Below are 20376 nucleotides of genomic sequence, written 5' to 3'. Positions count from 1 at the left end.
ACAAAAAACTCTCCCCCAATTTTTGGTCTAACGCATAAAGTCTCAACGCATCGACTGGGCATTGTGCACTGTTATGTTTTGCATTAGTAGTGTATACTTGTGCGACCCCCTTGTGGTGTTTGTGCGACTGGAATCGTATTTAAATGTGGTGGTTGTTTATTTCTACATCTTTATATTTAAGTACATGTTGTGGATTAGTGGTGAGCACTACCACTCGCTCTTGCACACATGTAGTAACAGGTAAGGAATATATGAGCCTTGTATAGTTTCAACTTGTATTCATTGGTCGTTGTGAGCTGTAGATGTAAGATCAGATTCTTCAAAATCTCTGTGGTTATTGGGAGTGGTTTGCGTTTGTGTGTTACAACTGAACATTTGTCAGCGCCACAAATTATGATTGCTATTAACGGTGAGGTGGTTGGGTCTAGTTTGTCTTTAATTTTATGCATGAAGGCTATAGAACTGAGGTATGTTCTGATTGTGAAAAATGGTTTAAAAAGATGGCATACAAAGAGTGAAACATGTTTTGAAGGCATAGGTATATGATGGGGAAGTCGGTGTATAAGTTTTAAAAACTTTATGAATAGTTCCCAACATCTGCAGTAAGACTTCCTTGTTCCGGAGGTTATTGACGTTTGGATCAATTTGGTTTGAATGTGACAAAGTTCTCTGGTAGGAGGTGGTGAGGTACTTGCAGGGGTGATGGGTGCATTCCGAATTTTTCCAGCAACTCCGGAGTTACCTGTGAACGGGAAATAGTATCACTTAGGACGTTTTTGACACCAGGTGTGTGCCGCGCAGTTAAATGTATATTGTGTATAAGCAGTTCAAATACCAATGGCCTGATTATGTGCATGACATTTGCATTTGAGCTGGTTTTTCCATTGATATGATAGACATTTGGCATGTTGTCAGTATGGAATACAACGTGTGTATTTGCCAATTGTGTCGCGAACAGTGATATCATAAGGTACACGGTATAATTCTAATACCATGATATCCAAATTTTTCCAGTTGTCTGGCCATGTACCGTGTATCCAACTGGTGTTGAATGTTCCCCCAAATCCTTTTTTTTGATGCGTCGGAATAGAAATGAAGGCAGGCAGCGAGTTGTGTTTATGTAGTTTCTTAATTAGTGTGGTTCCATTGTAGTGTTCTAGGAACCTACACCATGTAATTAGATCTTCCCGTACCCCAGGAGTGATGCTGAGTATGGCATCGGTTTGTTTTCCCCCGAGTAAGTGTGTACATTATGGCAAGAAATGCTCGCCCAAACTTAATTATACACAGGTAGCGAACTGGAGTTTCCCAGTAAGAGATTGCATCTCCCTAAGTGTGATATGGCCTGAAAGAGCATCTTTTATGTCACTTTTTGCAATGTAAGCGGGATAATTAGACTTTTGGATTATGTTGATTGCTGTTGAAATTTTTTCGTTGTGCACTATCTTTTGTAGTTGTGGAATATTATGGATAACAGATCGCTCATCATATGGGTATGAGAGATTATGCAATAGTTTTTAAATGGGGGAGAAACAAATGGTCCCGCAATTCGCCATTTCCAATCGCCAGTTCCCTGAGTACCATATTATTGATAATTTCAGCTTTGCTTAGTACAGTTGAAGAATTTCTAGCTGAAACCGTTTTCGGGACCTTCATAGTGTAAATGGAACCCATGTTTAAATCCATTGACTAAGTGATCTCTTCCATCATAGCTGTTGAGGAGGTTGGCTAGTTTACTTACTCTTATTGGTGTGGGGAGCTGGGAGTCTTTGTTGTGAGTTGTTTGTTTTTGGTGGTATTAAAGTGTTGATGGGGGATTATACTGGATGTGGTTGGTCATCATGACATTTGCAGCACTTGTGGGAATATTTACAATGTTGTGGTCTTGTACGCCTTTGTGATGGACAATGATAGAGTTGGCAATATCCAATGGGTGTTTGTGTTGCAAAGCGAGAGCGGTAGTAGGTTTTTCTGTTGCATGTGCCATAAGAACGAAAATTGTTTTGGGGACGATAGATGTGCTGTGTCGCCTGTTGTGAATGTGTTAACAGGTTATGTATAAGGTCACCCCGGACTGTAGCCCAAGAGCATTTTGTGTGTTCCCTAGCTCTTATAAATGCCTCGTTATAAGATCGCCAAGTGTTGGGATTGTTTTTCATCATGAGTTTTATCTGTTTTGCATAGGTAAATATATCTTGCATGTCCCCTGGGTAGAAACTAATGTAAATAGTAGCAAAGTCATAAAAAACAATGGTCCACTCATGTTCAGATAGCTGGCGCTTTCTGGTCTTTGGCACCATTTGAGGACCGCCATTGTATTGTAAGGTGTGTATGGTATGTATCCCTTTGTTCTGGTTTGGCAAGTTCTAAAAAATCAACATACTTGTACTCCTTTATCTTTGCCTTAAGTTTGTCTGAGACTAGCACACCAGCCTTGATACCCACAGTGTCTGAGTGGATTTTCTACTGCATCACTTTCAGCTATTGTAAGTGGGAGGAAAGTTGTGCTAAGCCCCCCTTCTAAAAGTTGCGATTGAAGTTGGCTCAGGGGCCTCTATAGGCTCACAGGATTGTGTGCTATTTAGTAAGCCTCCTGAGGACAGAAGTGTGTCGTCATTGCTGTCACCCTGGATGGGCCCGCACTTATGTTATTCACCGCTTTAGTAAGGCTGGTTATCATGTTCTGCATTTCATCAAGTCGATCTTACTATTTCTGAGGCCAGGGGATGTTCCTCGTGGAACCAAGATTCGAGAGGTAGAATTACGCCCTCTCTAGTACCAAAATAGAATTGTGTTCGATAACACAATTCTCAATTATCTTTTCCATCTCGCAACTTAAGTACAGAAATTATAAGTTGTTCTCGACTCCTATTTTTGTCATAATTTTTAATCCTTTGTGCCACTTTGACGGGTCATTAGTGCTAGGGTGGGGGCCTGCAAGAATCTTATTAATATTTCATTCCTAAACTTTTTTCATGTTAAAATAAACGTTGTATAGTGATGCATGTGCAAAATGCATTGTCCAAATAATTTCTTGATTTTAATTTTGTGACATCCTGGTGTTTAGCCTAGTATCACTAAATTAAAGAGAAAAAATATAGGTCTTTGTTTTTCGGGTCTTCGTTCTTTGTTTTTCAGACACCCACATACAGTAGTGTAGGGCGTCTGTAAAACGAAAACCTTTGGTGATCTTTGATATTCTTCATGTTATTTCCATGGAGATGATGATGGGAAACTTGGCAATGGTTTTATAATTATTTCGAAATGTTTCCAAAAAGGTAATTGAGAAAAAAAATGGAGGTTTCGTTTTTCAGAATTGGTCTTCGTTTTGTAAACACTCATATAAGGTGTCTATAAAACCAAGACCCTTGATAATTTCACAAACAGACGTCCAAATAATCTCGTAAATTTGATTTTGTGATAGTCTGATATGTGTTCATTAAAATTGGAGAGAAAAAAATGTGGGTCTTCGTTTTTTGGGACTTTGATCTTTGTTTTCAAGACACCCATATTTATGGTGTCTGTAAAAGGAATATCCTTAGTAATTTCTTGATATTCCTCATTTTATTCACATGAAATAATAAAAGAGATACTTGGCAATAGTTTTATGATGATTTTTAAATACTTTCAATAAGATGGGTGAGAAATAAATGGAGGATGGTTTTTTATGTCTTTGTCTTTGTTTTTTAGACAACCATAGGCTGTCTATTAAATAAAGACACTTGAAAATTTCACATAGGGTGTCTATAAAATAAAGACACTTGAAAATTTCAGACGTCCAAATATTCTCGTAATTTATATTTTGTGACAGACCGGCCTATTATCTATAAAATAAAAGAGAAAAAATAGGGGTCTTCATTTTTGGGGCTTCGGTCTTGTTTTTATAGACACCCTATTTGAGTGTTTAAAATTATGTTTCTTTACTTACTACAAACCCCTCCTACAATCCTAAAAATGAGGATCTGGATGAATAAAATCTTAATTCTTCACAGTAAAACTGTTAGTTTTATTCCACACAAGTTATAATTTTTTTTAATTAAAAACAAATAATGTGATGTTGAATTTAATTAATTTTACTTTTGGATGTATTTTTTTCTAGTGATACTTTAATATACCAGTACTTAACACAATGATTAAATTATTTTCCCATAAATTTCAAGAAAAGATTTTAATCAACCAAATAGGATTGAAATTATAGCTTCTTGAAGTCTTCCCCTAAGAGCTCTCTATTTTCCTTTTTTTTTTTGGTGAATAGCAATGTTGATAAACGATACATTTATATCACAATTTGCTCATTGTGACAAGGCCTGATTAAAATTAATTAAACAACTCTACAGATTCATGTCTAACTCTTGGGGTTGAAGATGGTACTGTCCGTCTGACAGCATCCAGCAAATACAATGATGATTTGAGGGCTGATCGAGGACGGCTCAACACAGTAGCAGATGAAGGAGGCTCTGGAGCCTGGGCAGCAGCAACTAACACCCAGGATCAGTGGATTCAAGCCGATCTTGGTGCTATAAAAGGTGTGATTGGAGTAATAACACAAGGGCGCAGTGAAGGTGATCAGTGGGTCAAATCATACAAAGTAAATTACAGTACCAATGGTAGCATCTTCTTACCAGTATTGGGATCGAGTGGCCAAGTTAAGGTATGTTTTTATAATCAATTGATAGATTATGCGACGAGTATCATAAAATGCGGAATGTATGCTTAACATAATCACATTACTTTTAGTCTTTCAGTGCAAACTCTGATTATAACAGCCAGGTGAAAAAAGTATTCAACTCTGTTGTCTACGCTCAATTCATCCGTATCAATCCAATTAGCTGGCATGGACACATCAGTTTAAGATTCGAACTTGTTGGCGCAGGTAAACCTTAAAGCATGCAATCATTGCAGTATGGTTTTAGAAATAAACATTCAACCTCACATACTGTAATTGATTTGGTTTATAAAGTATTAAGTGCTTTTGAAAGAAAACAATATGCAATTGCAACATATATGGTTCTATCAAAAGCATTTGATGTTATACGGTATTGTATTAAACAAACTGTCTCACTACACTGTCAGGGTATTGCATTGTCATTATTCAGAAACTACCTGAAATCCCGAAAACAGTATGTTTGTATTAATGGCACAGAATCAAGTTTAAAAGAGACAAATATAATTGGTGTACCACAAGGCTCGCTGCTGGGGCCGCTATTGTTTCTCATTTGCATAAACGATATTTACAATTAATGTACTGCAATCGATATAATTAGTTTTGCTGATGACACAACTAGCATCAAATGTAGGAGTGACCTCAATAGTAGAGTGCCTTAACGTCAAAATATGGAAGAATCGTGACACGGATGACAAAACTTTAATTTTTGGTGGAGATACTTTTATCAACATGTTTTCAAGAAAATCTCTGGAGCCAAAAATAAAATCTTATTTTTTGGGTAAAAAATTGCATTTTTGGGCAAAAATACAGTTTTCAATATTTTGGTATTTTAGGCTGCTATAGTGCAAGCCCTACCTGTACAAATAGGTTTAGAATCAATACGATCATTATTTAGTCAGAAATAAGCAAATAAAAATGAAAAAATATAAAGAAAATTAAAGATTTTTTGAACGAAAATGTCGCTTTTGTATTAATCTAAATTTTAACCTTGTGCATAGGATAATAATTGGATTACCTGGATAACAAAAGTGCCAAATTTGGTACAGATATTAGTATGGGCATACAATTTCGAAAAATCTCTGGAGCCAAAAAAAAAAAAATTTTGGGGGTAAAAAATAGAATTTTTGGTGTAAAAATAGAATTTTTGGAAGAAAATGGTTCTTAATATTTTAGTATTTTTGACTATTATAGTGCAAGACCTACTTGTACAAACAGGCTTAGAATCTATATGGTCATTGTTTTTTCACAATAAGCATATAAGATTGAAATAGTTTCATCAACATGCTTTTCAAAAAAAAATCTCTGAAACCAAAAAAAAATTTTTGACACATTTGTTGGACTAAAAACATTATTTTTTGGAAAAAAATATTTTTTTTGACATTTAAACTATACCTGATATGCGTTGCATGTAAAAATATATTCTAATCAAAAGTATATACCTCACTGGTCGATAAGATGTCAGAATCCTGACATAAACCCCCAATTTTTGGTCATTTTTAGGCTAAAAATATGATTTTTTTTGTTAAAAAATATAGATTTGTTGACATTTAAAGTATAATTAATATGCTCTGCATGTAAAAATATATTTTAACCACTATCATACCTCACTGATCGATAATGTGTCAGAATCTGACATAACAGTCTTAAAGAATCCCAATTGTTCCTATTTTTTAGTTTAAATGACGTTTTTTGGTACAAAATAGATTTTTTGACATTTATACTGCTATGCTCTGTATGTAAAAATACATTTTAACCAATAAAGTATTATACCTCGATGGTCAATAATATATCAGAATCTTATAAAGACATTGGTAAAAAAATTGAGATTTGTCTACATATAAAACTATAATTGCAGTTCTTGGTAGGTAAAAAATTAATTTTAACCAATATATATACCTTACTAGTCAAACATATCAGAATCTTACGTAAAGGTTTTTAAAAATCCCAATTTTGGCATTTTTTTTGGTTAAAAATCTTATTTTTGGTAAAAAAGATATAGTTTTGTTGAGATTTAAACTATATCCTGATATGCCATGTAGGCCTATGTTATATATTATAACTTACTGATCAGTAACAGTGTCAGAATATGACAGACGGTTTAAAAAAATATTTCAATCAATCAAAAATTTCACCTGGGATGAATACAGTTAATTTTTTGGTAAAAATAGAGGTTTGGGCTTTGTTTTTCTATAGTAGTTAGACGCTCTCATAAAGCCATAGATAATGATCGCCTGATTTTGAACCCCACTGGGCTCACCCATAATCTATCAAGGCCTGTAAGGATGCACATTTCCTCCCGTGACAGTTTCGATGGGGGTGGGGATGCGTTTTGCTAGCAACATGGTCTTTAGTCTGTATGCCACCTATGGCCCCAGATGGATAAAGGGCAGTGCCCTTGGTGGTAGTTTGGGGAAAAGCTTTGGGCCTATAGTGGATTTCTGAAACCCATAATTTAGTAATTATGCTATTTAAATTTGCATTTTGGGGTTCTTTGGGACCTGAAGAAGTAACGCTTCATGTCCTGACACTTGAACATCTGTATGCCTAGAAGTAACATTGTTAATATGGATAAATCCGCAAAATATCAAATTTGTAACACAGTTATTAAATATTAACAGTTAGAAGAGATGGCAAATGAAATGCATACTACAGCATTTGGCCATAATTAGGAACGATAGTGAAAATGGGCTTTAAAAAGTGAACCTTTAGAAATTTGAGGGTCCAGCATTGGGGGTTGTGTACAAAAGTTACAACAATAGCGTTTTGAGAGCTAAACAGTATAATGGATTTCTGAAACCAATAATTTGTAAACATTCTATTTAAATTTGTTGTGGGGGACCTCTGAAGAAGCGTTTTATGTCCTTTACATCAATATACCTCTGCAGTGGCGATATCACATCACTTACTGTTACTATTTTACAATTTGTGCAAATAGTTTGAGGAAAGTACTGTATGTCCCAGTGCCCTACCCCTTTTCCTTAATTTTACAGAGCGTGATATACCACATTTATTGGAAAAGGAAGAGCAATTGGCAAGCCTGAAAATATTCTATCTATTCCCCACCACCCCCGGCAGCAACAGAGGCATTTCTTTCCATAAGTGAACATCCACATAAGCAATTCGACTCCCGTCTCCTTATATTTTAGCGACTCACTAATAGAGACTCGCTATTCTTTAGTATGACAGGACCAGTAGGCCTACATTAGTATCAATAATTAAGGTCCACCGAGAGGTGTTCTCTCAGAATAACAATGACCTTGCGCATCCACCCACCCATGTGTTGACCAAACAGTTGACAAATATAATTATAATTATTGTGCCATTGAAGGTATTTATAGTAATATTATTTTTTAGTTTCTTGAACTACTATTAGTATATATAAAATCAACATAATACATCAGGGATATTTCACCCCTCCCCAACGTCGGACCCCGGCAAGTGAGCCGGTTGAAACAGCGCCGATACTACAGCTAAAGATTACGGCTTCCGTGACTTAACCGCAATAGTCAAAATACCGAAATATTAAACACCATATTTTTTCCCAAAAATTCTATTTTTTACGCCAATAATTTGATTTTTGTTTGGCTCCAGAGATTTTTCAAAATTGTATGGTAATAATAATAATATCTGTACCAAATTTGGCACTTTTGTCATCCAGGTAATCCAATTATTAGTATACACAAGGTTAAAATCTAGATTGTTACAAAAGTGACTTTTTCGTCAAAAAAATCTTTTATTTTATTTATTTTTTTTTTCACCTTTATTTGCTTATTTCTGACTACATAATGATCATATTGATTTTAAACCTATTTGTACAGGTAGGTCTTGCACTACAATAGTCAAAAATACCAAAATATTGAAAACCATATTTTTTCCCAAAAATGTGATTTTTTACCTCAAAAATAAGATTTTTTTTTGGCTTCAGAGATTTTTCAAAACTGCATGCACATACTAATATCTGTACCAAATTTGGCACTTTTGTCATCCGTGTCACGATCCTGACACTAAGGCACTCCACTACAAAGAGCTGTGTAACTTAATAATTAACACTGAATTAGGGAAACTTAATTAGTTTAAGGCTAATAAGCTTCTCCTATATACTAACAAAACAAATTATGTTGTGTTTAGGCCACCACAAAAACATATTAATTTTGACGAATTGACAATTAAAATGAACAATATTCCAGTATGCCGTAGACAAAACATCACGTTTCTAGGTGTCACTGTCATACTAAATAAAAATCTAAGCTGGAAGCAGCATATAAAGTTGACCAGCAACAAAATTGCTAGGGCGATTGGAGTACTCGTGAAAGTAAGATCTTTTTTTCCTCACCATATTTTAATAAACTTATATAACACTTGTACAGTATTTTCTTTTTAGTTTTGAACGATATCGGAGGTGGGGAGCTAGCGGTAGTTTTACTGGACTACAGTATATTCAAAATTGGCTTGGGGCCCGATCGTTTGCCACCGCGATAATCAAGAGCGCACACGATCTAGGCCCTAGGCTAGGCTAGCCTTGATTGCGAAATTACCCTCACTACACCACGCGGTGCATTATTAAATTATTTCCCACATTATTTAAATGTATTTTACGTATTTGACGATAACACAAAATTACTGATTAAATTATTATTAACGGTACTACAATATACTCTTTTGACCACCATCACATCGCATCGGGGTCCTCGTGTTTTTGTGGTGTGCCTTCATATTAGTTGACGTCGTACAGCCACTGCCCTGCATCGACCGCGTTAAAATAACAATTACAAATAAAAAATAATGTTTGTAGCAAGACTACTCATACAACAACACAAATAAGCATCGCATGGAGTTAGCGAAAAATGAGCTCAAATAAAAAAAAAGTATTCAAAACTTTCGCCGAAATGGCTAAAGCATTTGACTTTTTTTTAGCCAATCCAAAATAGTTTTCGCCCGTGGCGATTTGGCAAACGGTTAGCGTGAGCCCAGATTATTATTAGTAGTAGTATAAGTAGTAGTACTGAGTAGTAGTAGTGTAGTAAATTGCTTTTTGTTATAATAAATATAATCATTATCACCACCATCCTGTTCAAATGACAATTACCATCACCCTTTACCCATTACAACATCATTTTATGGTTTTATTTGTTTTATTATTGTTAAGTATATATTCTCGAAATTATCCACATTGTGTGGAGCATTTATAAATAACCAAACAAAACAAACAAACTATCCTCACACCCATACTATGTCCACAACTAGCCTATCACATCACCACCACATCACCATCAACATTTTCACCACAGCCACATTGTCATCATGATTGTCATTTTTATATTTGAATTTATTAATATACAGCATGTTGATTCATTTTCAGTTCCACTGGATATGACACTGTTTTCCTTAATACCACTGACATCGTTGAACAATAAAGCTGAATTTCGTGGATACGCTATCAACAACTGCAAAACAACGGATCTAACAATCGGGATATTGTACAAGGATGTGTATGGCAAGGATAATGTAACATGGGCTGATACTGGATATTCTAGCAACAACAATGACGATACAGGTGAACATTCAAAGAACATGCCGGATAATAAAATATTTAACACTGAAAGCGATATAGCATACAGGGTACATGATAATTTTGTATATCTCGGTGTTAAAAATTTACCAAACAATGAGAGTGACGGTGTGTTTTCGTTTGAAGCAACAAAATGTGCAATAGGTTCCAGGTCTGCAATTGTTGTGACATCATCATTGGGTGAGTACCAGCATTACTTTCTTTTTTCTCCAAATGGAATCCATTCATTTATTTATCTTAAGTTGGTGGAAATTAACAATTAATCTGTTTTAATATCTGTCTTGAATTTTTTCCACTTGTTTTATTGAAGGTTGAAAATATTTACAGAAACTATAGAAGTTAAAAATAGAAGTTTTATTGTGGCAAAAGCAGATTCGCCAAACCTAATGGTTGTCTCGTTAGCAGAATCAATGTCATAAAAGCATTAAAACAAATATTAGAAATATTTGTATTGAATTTCATTACAGATCAAGTTTGTGTTTAATCAGTAATTGTCGATTAATTATTGGGCATCTAATCCAATCCAATCAGAACATTTGTAAAGTGCCTTTCTTTGCAGATATGAAGCGCTATAAAAGTATTTTTAATGTATTTGTTTCTTAAACATTTTAACACATAGCTGGGGCTGATCCAGAATCTTTCAAACGGGGATGAGGGTAGCTGGCCCATTTTACAAGTCATATGTTTATACCATATTGGGACATACAAAATATTCTTTTTTTAAATGCTTTCTTTAAATAAATAGAAAGACGAACGTATTTTATGAAAATTATAATTTACAAAAATATCACTGAGTGAAAATAAGTTTAAGTCGGGAATGTATTGCTTTCTCAGGCCTTTATAAAAAGGACACACAAACAGGAAATGGGTTTCGTCTTCTATAACACAGTTATCACAAAATAAACATATTCTATTATCTCTAGTAATATTTATATGACGACCTCTTTCTATTAATAAATTATGGTTTGACAAAAGAAATCTTGAAATTGTTCTTCTTAGTTTAAAATTTAAATGGAAAATATATTTGTTAAGGGAATTTGGTATGTTTAGTTTGCTATAAATTCTTAATCTTATGTTATATTTTATCATTTCATTTCCTGTTTGGAGTGTAATGTCCTGAACTCCCTCTGAAAAATTGCTAAGAAATTCTAATTTACAGACGAGTCCCACATGTAACCAAATCAAAACATATTTAAAATCAATTTTATTCCAAATGCCCAACAGTCGATTCCGTTTTCAGCACACAATCTTTGCCTTTGATAACATATTTTTGGTAACGTAGAATTTTCCATCATATTAATTTTTATCCAGTAACTTATCACTTTAATAACGTGATAAAATTTAATGGGGAAATTTCCCAATTTATTTCTTACTCCCTCATTTAGAGCGGACCGCTGCACATTTAGTTATTATTAGTAATTATTATTTATAAGTTAGTTATTTAGTTATTATACCCCAAAGCTCACCGTATAATAGTATAGGCATTACTTGGCTGTCAAAATTTTTAGTTGTATTTCCGCAGAAGTAAATCCAATGTTATACATTTTCTTTCTGAGACTAAACATGGCTCTTTCTCCCTTCTCTGCTTGATGCTCCCCCATAACTTTCCATGTGCCCATGTTATTAAATGAAAACCCAAATATTTATATTTTTTAACCACTTCTAATTCTACCCCATCTACAGTCCATTTTTCATGTCTACCCATCACTGCCCCTTTTCGAAATACCATAATCTTTGTTTTTGATTTATTTATTTATAAATTATTTGTGATACAATATTTTTGCAGACAATTTAATTGTTTTTGTAACTCAATTTTGGTAAAAGAAGATCAAATCAAGTCGTTGGCATATAATAAATGCGAAATGATTTGATTATTAAACAAAAATGTAGATCGTTTTTTAAATAGAGCATCTTTGAAATCATTTAGAAAAATAATGAAAAGTAATGGTGATAACAATGTTCAATGTGATTTGTTAAAACATGATTAGTTTTTATTTTGATTTTTGTGTCTGTGTACATAGACTTTAAAAGTTTAATGATTTTTATTGGCATTTTGATATCATTTAATTTTTTAAACAAAGTTACCCTATCTATGCAATCAAGTGCTTGTTTGAAATCTACAAACGCACTATACAATTTTTCTTTCTTATTTTGTAAAAACTTTTTTACTAATGTGTCGAGGACGAAAGAGTTGTCAGTACAGTTGTGCTGTAATTTTTCCGATATAATTTTTTTTCATTTTTCTTATTTCGAAACAATAAATGATGGTTTGCTTAATCAATGGTATTGAAAGGTTCACCAACAGCGTTCAATACATTTGGGACTGTGATTGCCCAAAAGGACAAGGAGTTCAGATTCACAGAATTTAAAATTACACTCAGAGATTATGAAGAATCGTGGAAGAGCAAAGTAAAACCTAATAATTAGGGACAACGTAATGAATACAAGCGCAAAACCTACCTTTGAAAATCAAACTTCATTGAAATGAAAATGTTCCAACTGTGGGAAGATGGGACACAAAAGTGCGGAATGCAGAGTAAAAGGCAAGACCATCAACAAATGGTGCAGCCACTGCAAGAACAAATCTCACGAAACAAAGGAATGTTGCATGAAAAAGGACAGCTATAAACATAAGTAAGGAAGAAGCCTACATGAAAGCCGCCGATGGCACAATATTTGAAATGGAAAAGAAAGGGAGATTGTACTTTTTAAATAGTGTAGTCCCAAAAAAAATTGTACAGGAACCCTTAAAGAATGGCATTCTATTTTTGGCCACTGTAATTTAAGTGACATTAGAAAACTCCCTAATGTAGTAAATGGCATGACTACCACAAACGATAATAATTTTGATTGTGATATTTGTACACAAGGAAAAATGTGTCAATTTCGCAACCGTATGCCAGATAAGAAGGCAAAAAGACCATTAGAATTTGTACATTGTGATTTGACAGGAGCTATAGACCCAATATCTAAAGATGGTTTCAAATATTCTTTGTTTTGTTGATGATTGTATTGTCGCACTTGTAATAATCGGCGCACTTTGTAATACCTGTCGCACTTTGTAACAAATCTGTCGCACTTTGTAACAAATCTGTCACACTTTGTAATAACCTGTTGCACTTTGTAATAACTGTTGTCGCATTTTGTAATAATCAAGCTGTCACACTTCTAATAGCTGCCTGTCACACTTTGTAATAAGTCTGTCGCACTTTGTAATAACTTGTTTCATTCAACTATGTTATAACTTTTAATGAATATAAAAACATATTGTAGAATGTTGCATATTATGGATGACTAATACTACAAGGTCAAGGTCATATACAAGTTTTACTAATAATTTACTAAAAATACAGGGAAATAATAATTTAGACCTGAGAGTACCATTTTGTAAATGTTCTTATATCTCAGCCCCTACCATGGTGGGGCTAAGGTGGTCTTTACCCTCCACCTGTGAAAGTACTGTACCTCCTTGTCTCCTCTGTTTTTAATTCCCTGACCCGCCACTGCAGTTGTTAAATGTTATGTGCCACCAATTTTCTTGATTAGTTTCTAGATTAAAAACAGCTTCTAAGACCGAATATGCCCATTTAAAAATAAGTTAGGAATCCCATTAGCATTGGTATTTATCTATAGCCTACGCCTTTTATCATCATCATCATTACGATCACCATCATCATCATCATCGTCGTAGTTGTCGTGGTTGTCGTCGTCGTCATTATAATTACACTACGCATATTAAGTGATTTTTTTTGTTCTATCATCAATACTAATATATTATTTAAATGTATTTCCACAGCCACCATTAGAATGCAGTTTCGAACGCTGACTGTCGGCATTGGGGAATCCGCCACTATTAGCCTCAGTGAAGATGGCGGTTTTAACGATTTGCGCTGGAGACATAATTATGGTGACGTAATTCAAATGTGGAGCGGTAATTCTTCCGTTACGATTAAAAATATACGAGCTAAAGATGACGGGGTATATGAATGTTATGGAAGTGGTAGTCCTGATGACAACCATGGAGTAATGAGACTCATTGTCAGAGGTAAATATGCATAACATTCACATTTGTCGAAATTCACAATCAATAGAATGTTGGATTGATGGAGAACGAAGAAATAGTTATTATTGCAATAAAAAAAATTTTATAGTCGAAAATATATATGTTTTGATTTTCTCATTATTTGAAAAATAAAAATTGGTTCAATTAAGAAATTATTTCCTTTGTTTAGTCATGAGCTTTAATTTTGTTTTAACTTATTTTATGCCATATGGTTTAATGACACTTGATACGGTGTTTATAATGATATAATATTGTAATTATAATTGTATTATATTATAAACTACGGCAGTGTACCAATAAGGGTATACTGATCATGCTTTATAATCCTTTTATTCATCCACATCTGATTTATAGAATTAAGGTATAGGGCAATAAGTATGACTCTTATTTAAAGCCTGTTTTAGTTATGCAAAAATTATGTGTAAGGTGCATTACATTTTCTGATTTTAAAGCACATTCAGTACCACAGTTTTATATTATATATTAGATATGTCAGGGAACAGTGAAATTTCCCTGGATATATCATGGAGGAATTAGTTCTAAACTAATTCCTCCATGGATATATCTAAACTTTATAAATTATGTATCTCTAAGTCTATACCTTCTCGTTACTTTAACCAAGGACTTTTTGAATCTGTAATGCCTCTTCGCCCTCTGTCTGATCTCTCCACATGGGTTGTCTTTATACAGTACCTACTGTATGCTTATAGTGTTGTACCAGTTGTCTGGCCAATTATTGTTTTGTCTCTACATCGTTTGAAGTGTCCACCCACATGCTAGAAGTGTTTACATATTTTATTTTATTTATTTATAGTCTACTTTTTTTGTTGACGTAGTAAACATTTTTTACTTAGATTGTCCGCTGCCAAAATGGAGACCCCCTGAATGTGAGATGGATTGTCCTGTGTGTTATAACGGTGGAGTTTGTGACGAAAAGACCGGTATATGTATTTGCCCTGCAGGCTTCAAAGGAGAAAACTGCCAAACATGTAAGCCAACAAATTTAAATTTAATTTAATTCAATGTACCTTTAAGTACTCGGAAACTCATGTTTCTATATATTTATATATTTCATAGTAAATATATGAGAAATCTTAAAATAATAAAGTCATCAGCCTAAAATTGTAAGTGCTTTTTTAATAAAATATGTTATGTTTTGGTATTTACGGTTTATACTTTCTTTTTGTTTGTAGCTTGTGGAAGCAACAACTGGGGTCGTAATTGTGATGTTGTTTGTACTACTGGAGATGGCGAAGCTTGTAAAGGAAAGCTTTTTTGTCCTCCTGATCCATTCGGATGCACCTGCATCGACGGATATGGAGGCAACGATTGCAACACAGGTTTGAGAAGTTTATTGCCACTGTTTATAATTTTTAATTTATTTATATTTTGTTTTTGTTTTTGTTTATAAGTGTTGTCAATATTACAGCATATTACTTCATAATGCATATACAGGCTTTATTTTATTTCCGCTGTCGAACCTATAAAATGGGAGAGTGTGATGAATCACTTCAAAAAATCACCACAATGGAATTCAAAACTCATGGTAATCGTAATGGTAATGGATGGAGACTTATATAGCGTAAAGTACATGATCCCTATGCGCAGAACAAGAAAAAAAACAAAGCTTTCCTAGGCTACACAGAAACTGAAAGTCAGAAGAGACAGACTATTGCAGAAGAGCCAACACCATTGCGATTGTAATCCTGCAATTTGAGACCATTGGCAATTAAGCAGCAGTTGGCAAGATCACAACTCACATAATGGTGTTGGGTAACTAAATAGCCTAACAAAAATATGAAAAAACAAAGAAAAAATGGATAGAGGAAGACAGTTGTATAAAAATGTTTTGCACAGGCCCAGGACACAAACAAGGAACAGCAGTAAGGGTCTACTCTGCATATTTTAATTGAAAAAGATAAATACATACACGGTTGCTCGTCACGTATGCTCATACAAGATTAAATATATGGTACTAATCGACAAACAATGTGGTTTTCCCAAAATGTATTTCACAGCATGTGCTAATAATCACTATGGAGCAGATTGCCGTCAAGTATGTCATTGCGATTCAGGGGAATGTGACAGAAAGACAGGGAAATGTACATCCGGGTCATCTTGTTTGATTAATTACATGGGACCAGCATGCCAAGGTAATATTCAAATTTTAGTTGTCAAATTTTATAAGTAATAGTATATTTATTTTGTATAAAATATAGTAATAATTACGTAAAAACAAAGCTGATTTTAATATTCCTATTAGAAATACTAATCTACATATAGGCAACAAAGGTAATTAAATATTTTAATACTGTACCTTGTATCCAAAATAAACTCAATTCAATTGAAAAGTTAATAGCCTACTGTATTGCAATAAGCATATTCTCATATTCCTATTTAAAGTACTTAATTTACATATGGCTAGAAAGAGTACAGGCTACATTAATATTTTACTTGTTTAACCTCCGACCAACAATAATTTGTAAGGAATTGAAGGATTTGTTTTTTAATAGAGGGTAACCCAGTTTACCAAGCGGGCATGCTGATATTCAGTAGGCCTCTTAAAAGTGGAAAAGAAACATGATGCCTTGTTAAACAAAGTCACATTATGAGGATTTAGGGACTGAAAAAGTTAAATAACAAAATGAATGTGTAATGACTGTCTATTATGCTTACGATTCATTTAGCAATGGTGTGGAAATTATTGATTTTCAATAAAAAATACCTAGGTGGCCCTAAATTGAAGGGGACGCTAAGGAAATACACATGATTTCATCCTTTCTACAGAGTAAAAACATACGCTTTGAGGGAGGAGAGGTTGACCACAGTCTAGTCATATGTACTCTTTCATGAAAAATATAAAAGTATGATCTTATATGTTACATATTTCTTTAAATATTTCTTTCATGGGAGAGAGGGTCAGAAAAAATCCTGTTTAAACATGATGAAAAAAAATAATGAATGACTTCTAAACAAATATTTGTTTATAGTCGCGTAATTTAAAACTGTTATTTTTTTAGTTTGTTAGGGCCGATTTAAAAATTAATTGAGCATTTTTAAATCTACATGTAGGACAGGAATATTATCAAGTCGAATAATTCAAAATACAAGTACATGTGAACATTAATGGTAATAGTTAAAAAGTTAATTTAGACCTAACTAATACCTTTTGACTCAACATTTAAAGATAACAATGATGCTGCATTTTGTTGTAGAATTACAGCCAGGCCTGTCCTGCCCATCTGGTTTCTTTGGTGTGTTGTGTAACTATCCATGTCATTGTAAAGACTCGGCTGATTGTAATCGTAATGGAAGCTGTGACAATGGATGCCACGAAGCATGGGCTGGAGGGGACTGCAGCATAGGTAACGATATACGTCTTCAAATTCACATTTACTTGTGTTAAATCGAGCTTAAATCTCAATTATGTATAATTGCAATTGAATTTCCAAGATTAACCAACATATATTCTTTTTTATGAAGCCGCATGTTATACCTATAAATAATTCATTCAATGTATCTTTTGCCACCCCAGGGGCGGATCCAGAGATGTCCAAAAGTAAGGGCTGAAAGTGAGGCAGATCGAGATAACACTTCCCTGGAGGGTCCAGTGCATTCCTCGCAAACTTTTTGTGTTCTAGACGCCCGAAAATAAACTCTGAGGCGTTTCTGGCAATCATTTGTTTCTTCTGCCTTCTTTTTTTTACCTTCCTAAAGCTGTCTCTTATACCCATGTGGAGGGGGGGGGGGGGGGGTGGCCAAATTCCCCCTGCACCCTAATTATATTAAAAATATATATTTATAATGAGTGTTATTGTTATTAGCACTACCTTACAGCTCCAAACCGCCGAAACTCTTGAATCAAACAGCAACCATCCTCATGATTGCTGCCTGCGGCTGGGATCCAGTCCAAGACTATGGAACAGGCACTATTACCGGATGTAAGCTATGGTATAAAACATCGCAGACAAGTACATTCTCTACAGTTAATAATACTGAAAACGGTGTATATATCATCGACAATCTTAGGCCTACACTACACATGACTGTTAGATTCTACACACAGCACTCAAGATTAGTTGCCGGCGTAGAAACCGATGGACCACCTAGTGAACATGGATCAGCAGAGACTATATGCAGTAGTAAGCCCAATTACTTGCTGATCATATAATTATTTCCTTTTCCCGCATTAGCGGAAAAAGCAATTCAGGTGAATGCGACAAAAAGATGGGGAATTGTACATCCGGGTCATCTTGTTCGATTGATTACATGGGACAAGGGTGCCAAAGTAATATTCAGATTTTTTAACCTGATTTTTTAATCTGATTTTTATTCAGATTTTTAACACTGATTAAGTCAGTGTTTTTGTTCAAATGTTCATGACGTGTACAACTGCATAGAGAGATTTTTTCCATTTTTTATCATCCAATGCTAATAAGACATTGCTGGTATGAGTAATTGCTCAAGATTTGAAGTGTTAATCCTATAATCCTATTACTGGCTATAGGCAGTGTAGATCATTAGCCATTAGCCTGGTTCACGTCGAACTTTATCTAGATATACCCGTCTTGAAACATGATACGATAATCCCCTAATTGCGTTTGATGCCAAGTTAGAGCCAGATAAACAGCCAGCCAGTTTCAGGCCGTCGACGTCACATGGTGGAAAGGCTTGTTTAATAAAACATCTGCTGTATTTTACGAACCTCTAGTAATAAGTGGTATTCGTTAAAAAAATATTGTAAACTAGTAGAGAAGGTGTGAGTTTCCACTACCTTATAACCTAGCCGACCAGTACGAACCAACCGACAGTGCAGCAGGGTGTTCTATCGCAATCTAAGTAGTAGATTCTCTAGGCCCTAGCTAAATTTACCTTCGATAAAAAACAAATTATTTTAATCGCTAGCTAGCATTCTTCCATTTAACAAAATATTGTTTTAATTCTCATTAGAACGTCTGTATACTTTATGGACCTTCCTGTCCTGTTTTGTAGTTTTTAGATCGCTCAATTGTGTTGTTTATATGCACTTCTCAAAAATCTAGCTTCGCGGTGTCAAGTAAGTTGCTGACTTCAACACACTTTTTTATTTCGTCATCGTAAACATGTGCGCTCATTTTTAACGACTGGTTGTTGGTGGTAGTTCGTTGAAACTGAATAGATAGTGACTATTATAGCAGAAATGGAAAATTGAATTGTTAATAAATAGATAAATACAACAAATCTGATTTTATTATTAAGAATAATATACATTATCACTTTGAAAAACTTACGCAATCTGACTTTTTGACATTACTACTTGGTCGATGATGCAATGGGTAAAGGTCATTTGTAATGCGACTATTCGGAAAAAGGACGTTTGCTGGTTTTTTACCAAAATATTACAAATAATTTCTGAAAACCAGACTAATGAGACTACTATGCTGCTGTTGTTAGCATTGTTGGAATACGTTGTTGCCAGCCAGAGCATGATAATGGTGGTACAATACAACAACACTGGCTTAGATGCCTACGTTACGTAATCCTAGCCAGTGGCGTAGAAAAATATTTTTCATTGGTGGGGTTGATTGGCGTGTTAGCCAGTGTCGTAACAGGCGCGGGGGTGGGGGGAAGGGGAAAACTTCCCCTCCCCTGACGGTTTTTACCTGGCTGACAAAGCCGTCGTACCGGGCTGGGTAATAAGAGAAAAGAAAGAGGGGAGAGGGAGGGAAAGAGAAAGAAGATGAAAAGAAAAGGAAAGAAAAAGAAAAAGAGAAGAGAAAAATAATGACAAGAATAAAAAGGCAGATATCATAATGACCAGACTCACAACACCCTGCAACCCCTTCTCCACTTCAAAAACTGTCATAACTCCTTTGATCTATGCTGCCCGATGGCATAACCACTGGGGGACAAGGGGAAAATATCTATCTTTGAAAAATCTTCCCCACCCCCTTTATAAATGCCCTCTTCATCCACTGAAAGCGCCTAAAAACCTCAAATTTCGCGCATACTTCTTGCTGATATGGCTCAATTTCCTCTAAAAATTGCACATTTTAGGGAGGTTTGATCAATTGCAACAAAATTAGAATTAAAAACACC

At 34.5% G+C, this 20376-nt stretch overlaps 1 protein-coding gene across 1 annotated transcript in view; it reads left to right on the top strand.

The window, feature by feature from the left end:
* The window catches only part of LOC117101444 (receptor-type tyrosine-protein phosphatase T-like), a 35494-nt gene that overhangs the window by 1529 nt on the left and 13589 nt on the right, over positions 1–20376 (top strand). Inside the window, exons 3-11 of the mRNA XM_033241421.1 lie at positions 4335–4651; positions 4738–4873; positions 10026–10415; positions 14032–14280; positions 15153–15287; positions 15492–15638; positions 16317–16451; positions 17514–17663; positions 18123–18440. Coding sequence (XP_033097312.1) covers positions 10037–10415; positions 14032–14280; positions 15153–15287; positions 15492–15638; positions 16317–16451; positions 17514–17663; positions 18123–18440 — 1513 coding nt within the window. The 5' untranslated portion in view covers positions 4335–4651; positions 4738–4873; positions 10026–10036. The remainder of the gene's footprint in view (positions 1–4334; positions 4652–4737; positions 4874–10025; positions 10416–14031; positions 14281–15152; positions 15288–15491; positions 15639–16316; positions 16452–17513; positions 17664–18122; positions 18441–20376) is intronic.

This window comes from Anneissia japonica, unplaced genomic scaffold, assembly GCF_011630105.1.
Source record: "Anneissia japonica isolate Jap-2015-1 unplaced genomic scaffold, ASM1163010v1 scaffold287782_len627234_cov183, whole genome shotgun sequence".
Taxonomy (NCBI): Eukaryota; Metazoa; Echinodermata; class Crinoidea; order Comatulida; family Comatulidae; genus Anneissia; species Anneissia japonica.
Note: the sequence above shows the minus strand (reverse complement) of the source record. Positions and strands in the feature narration are given on the sequence as shown.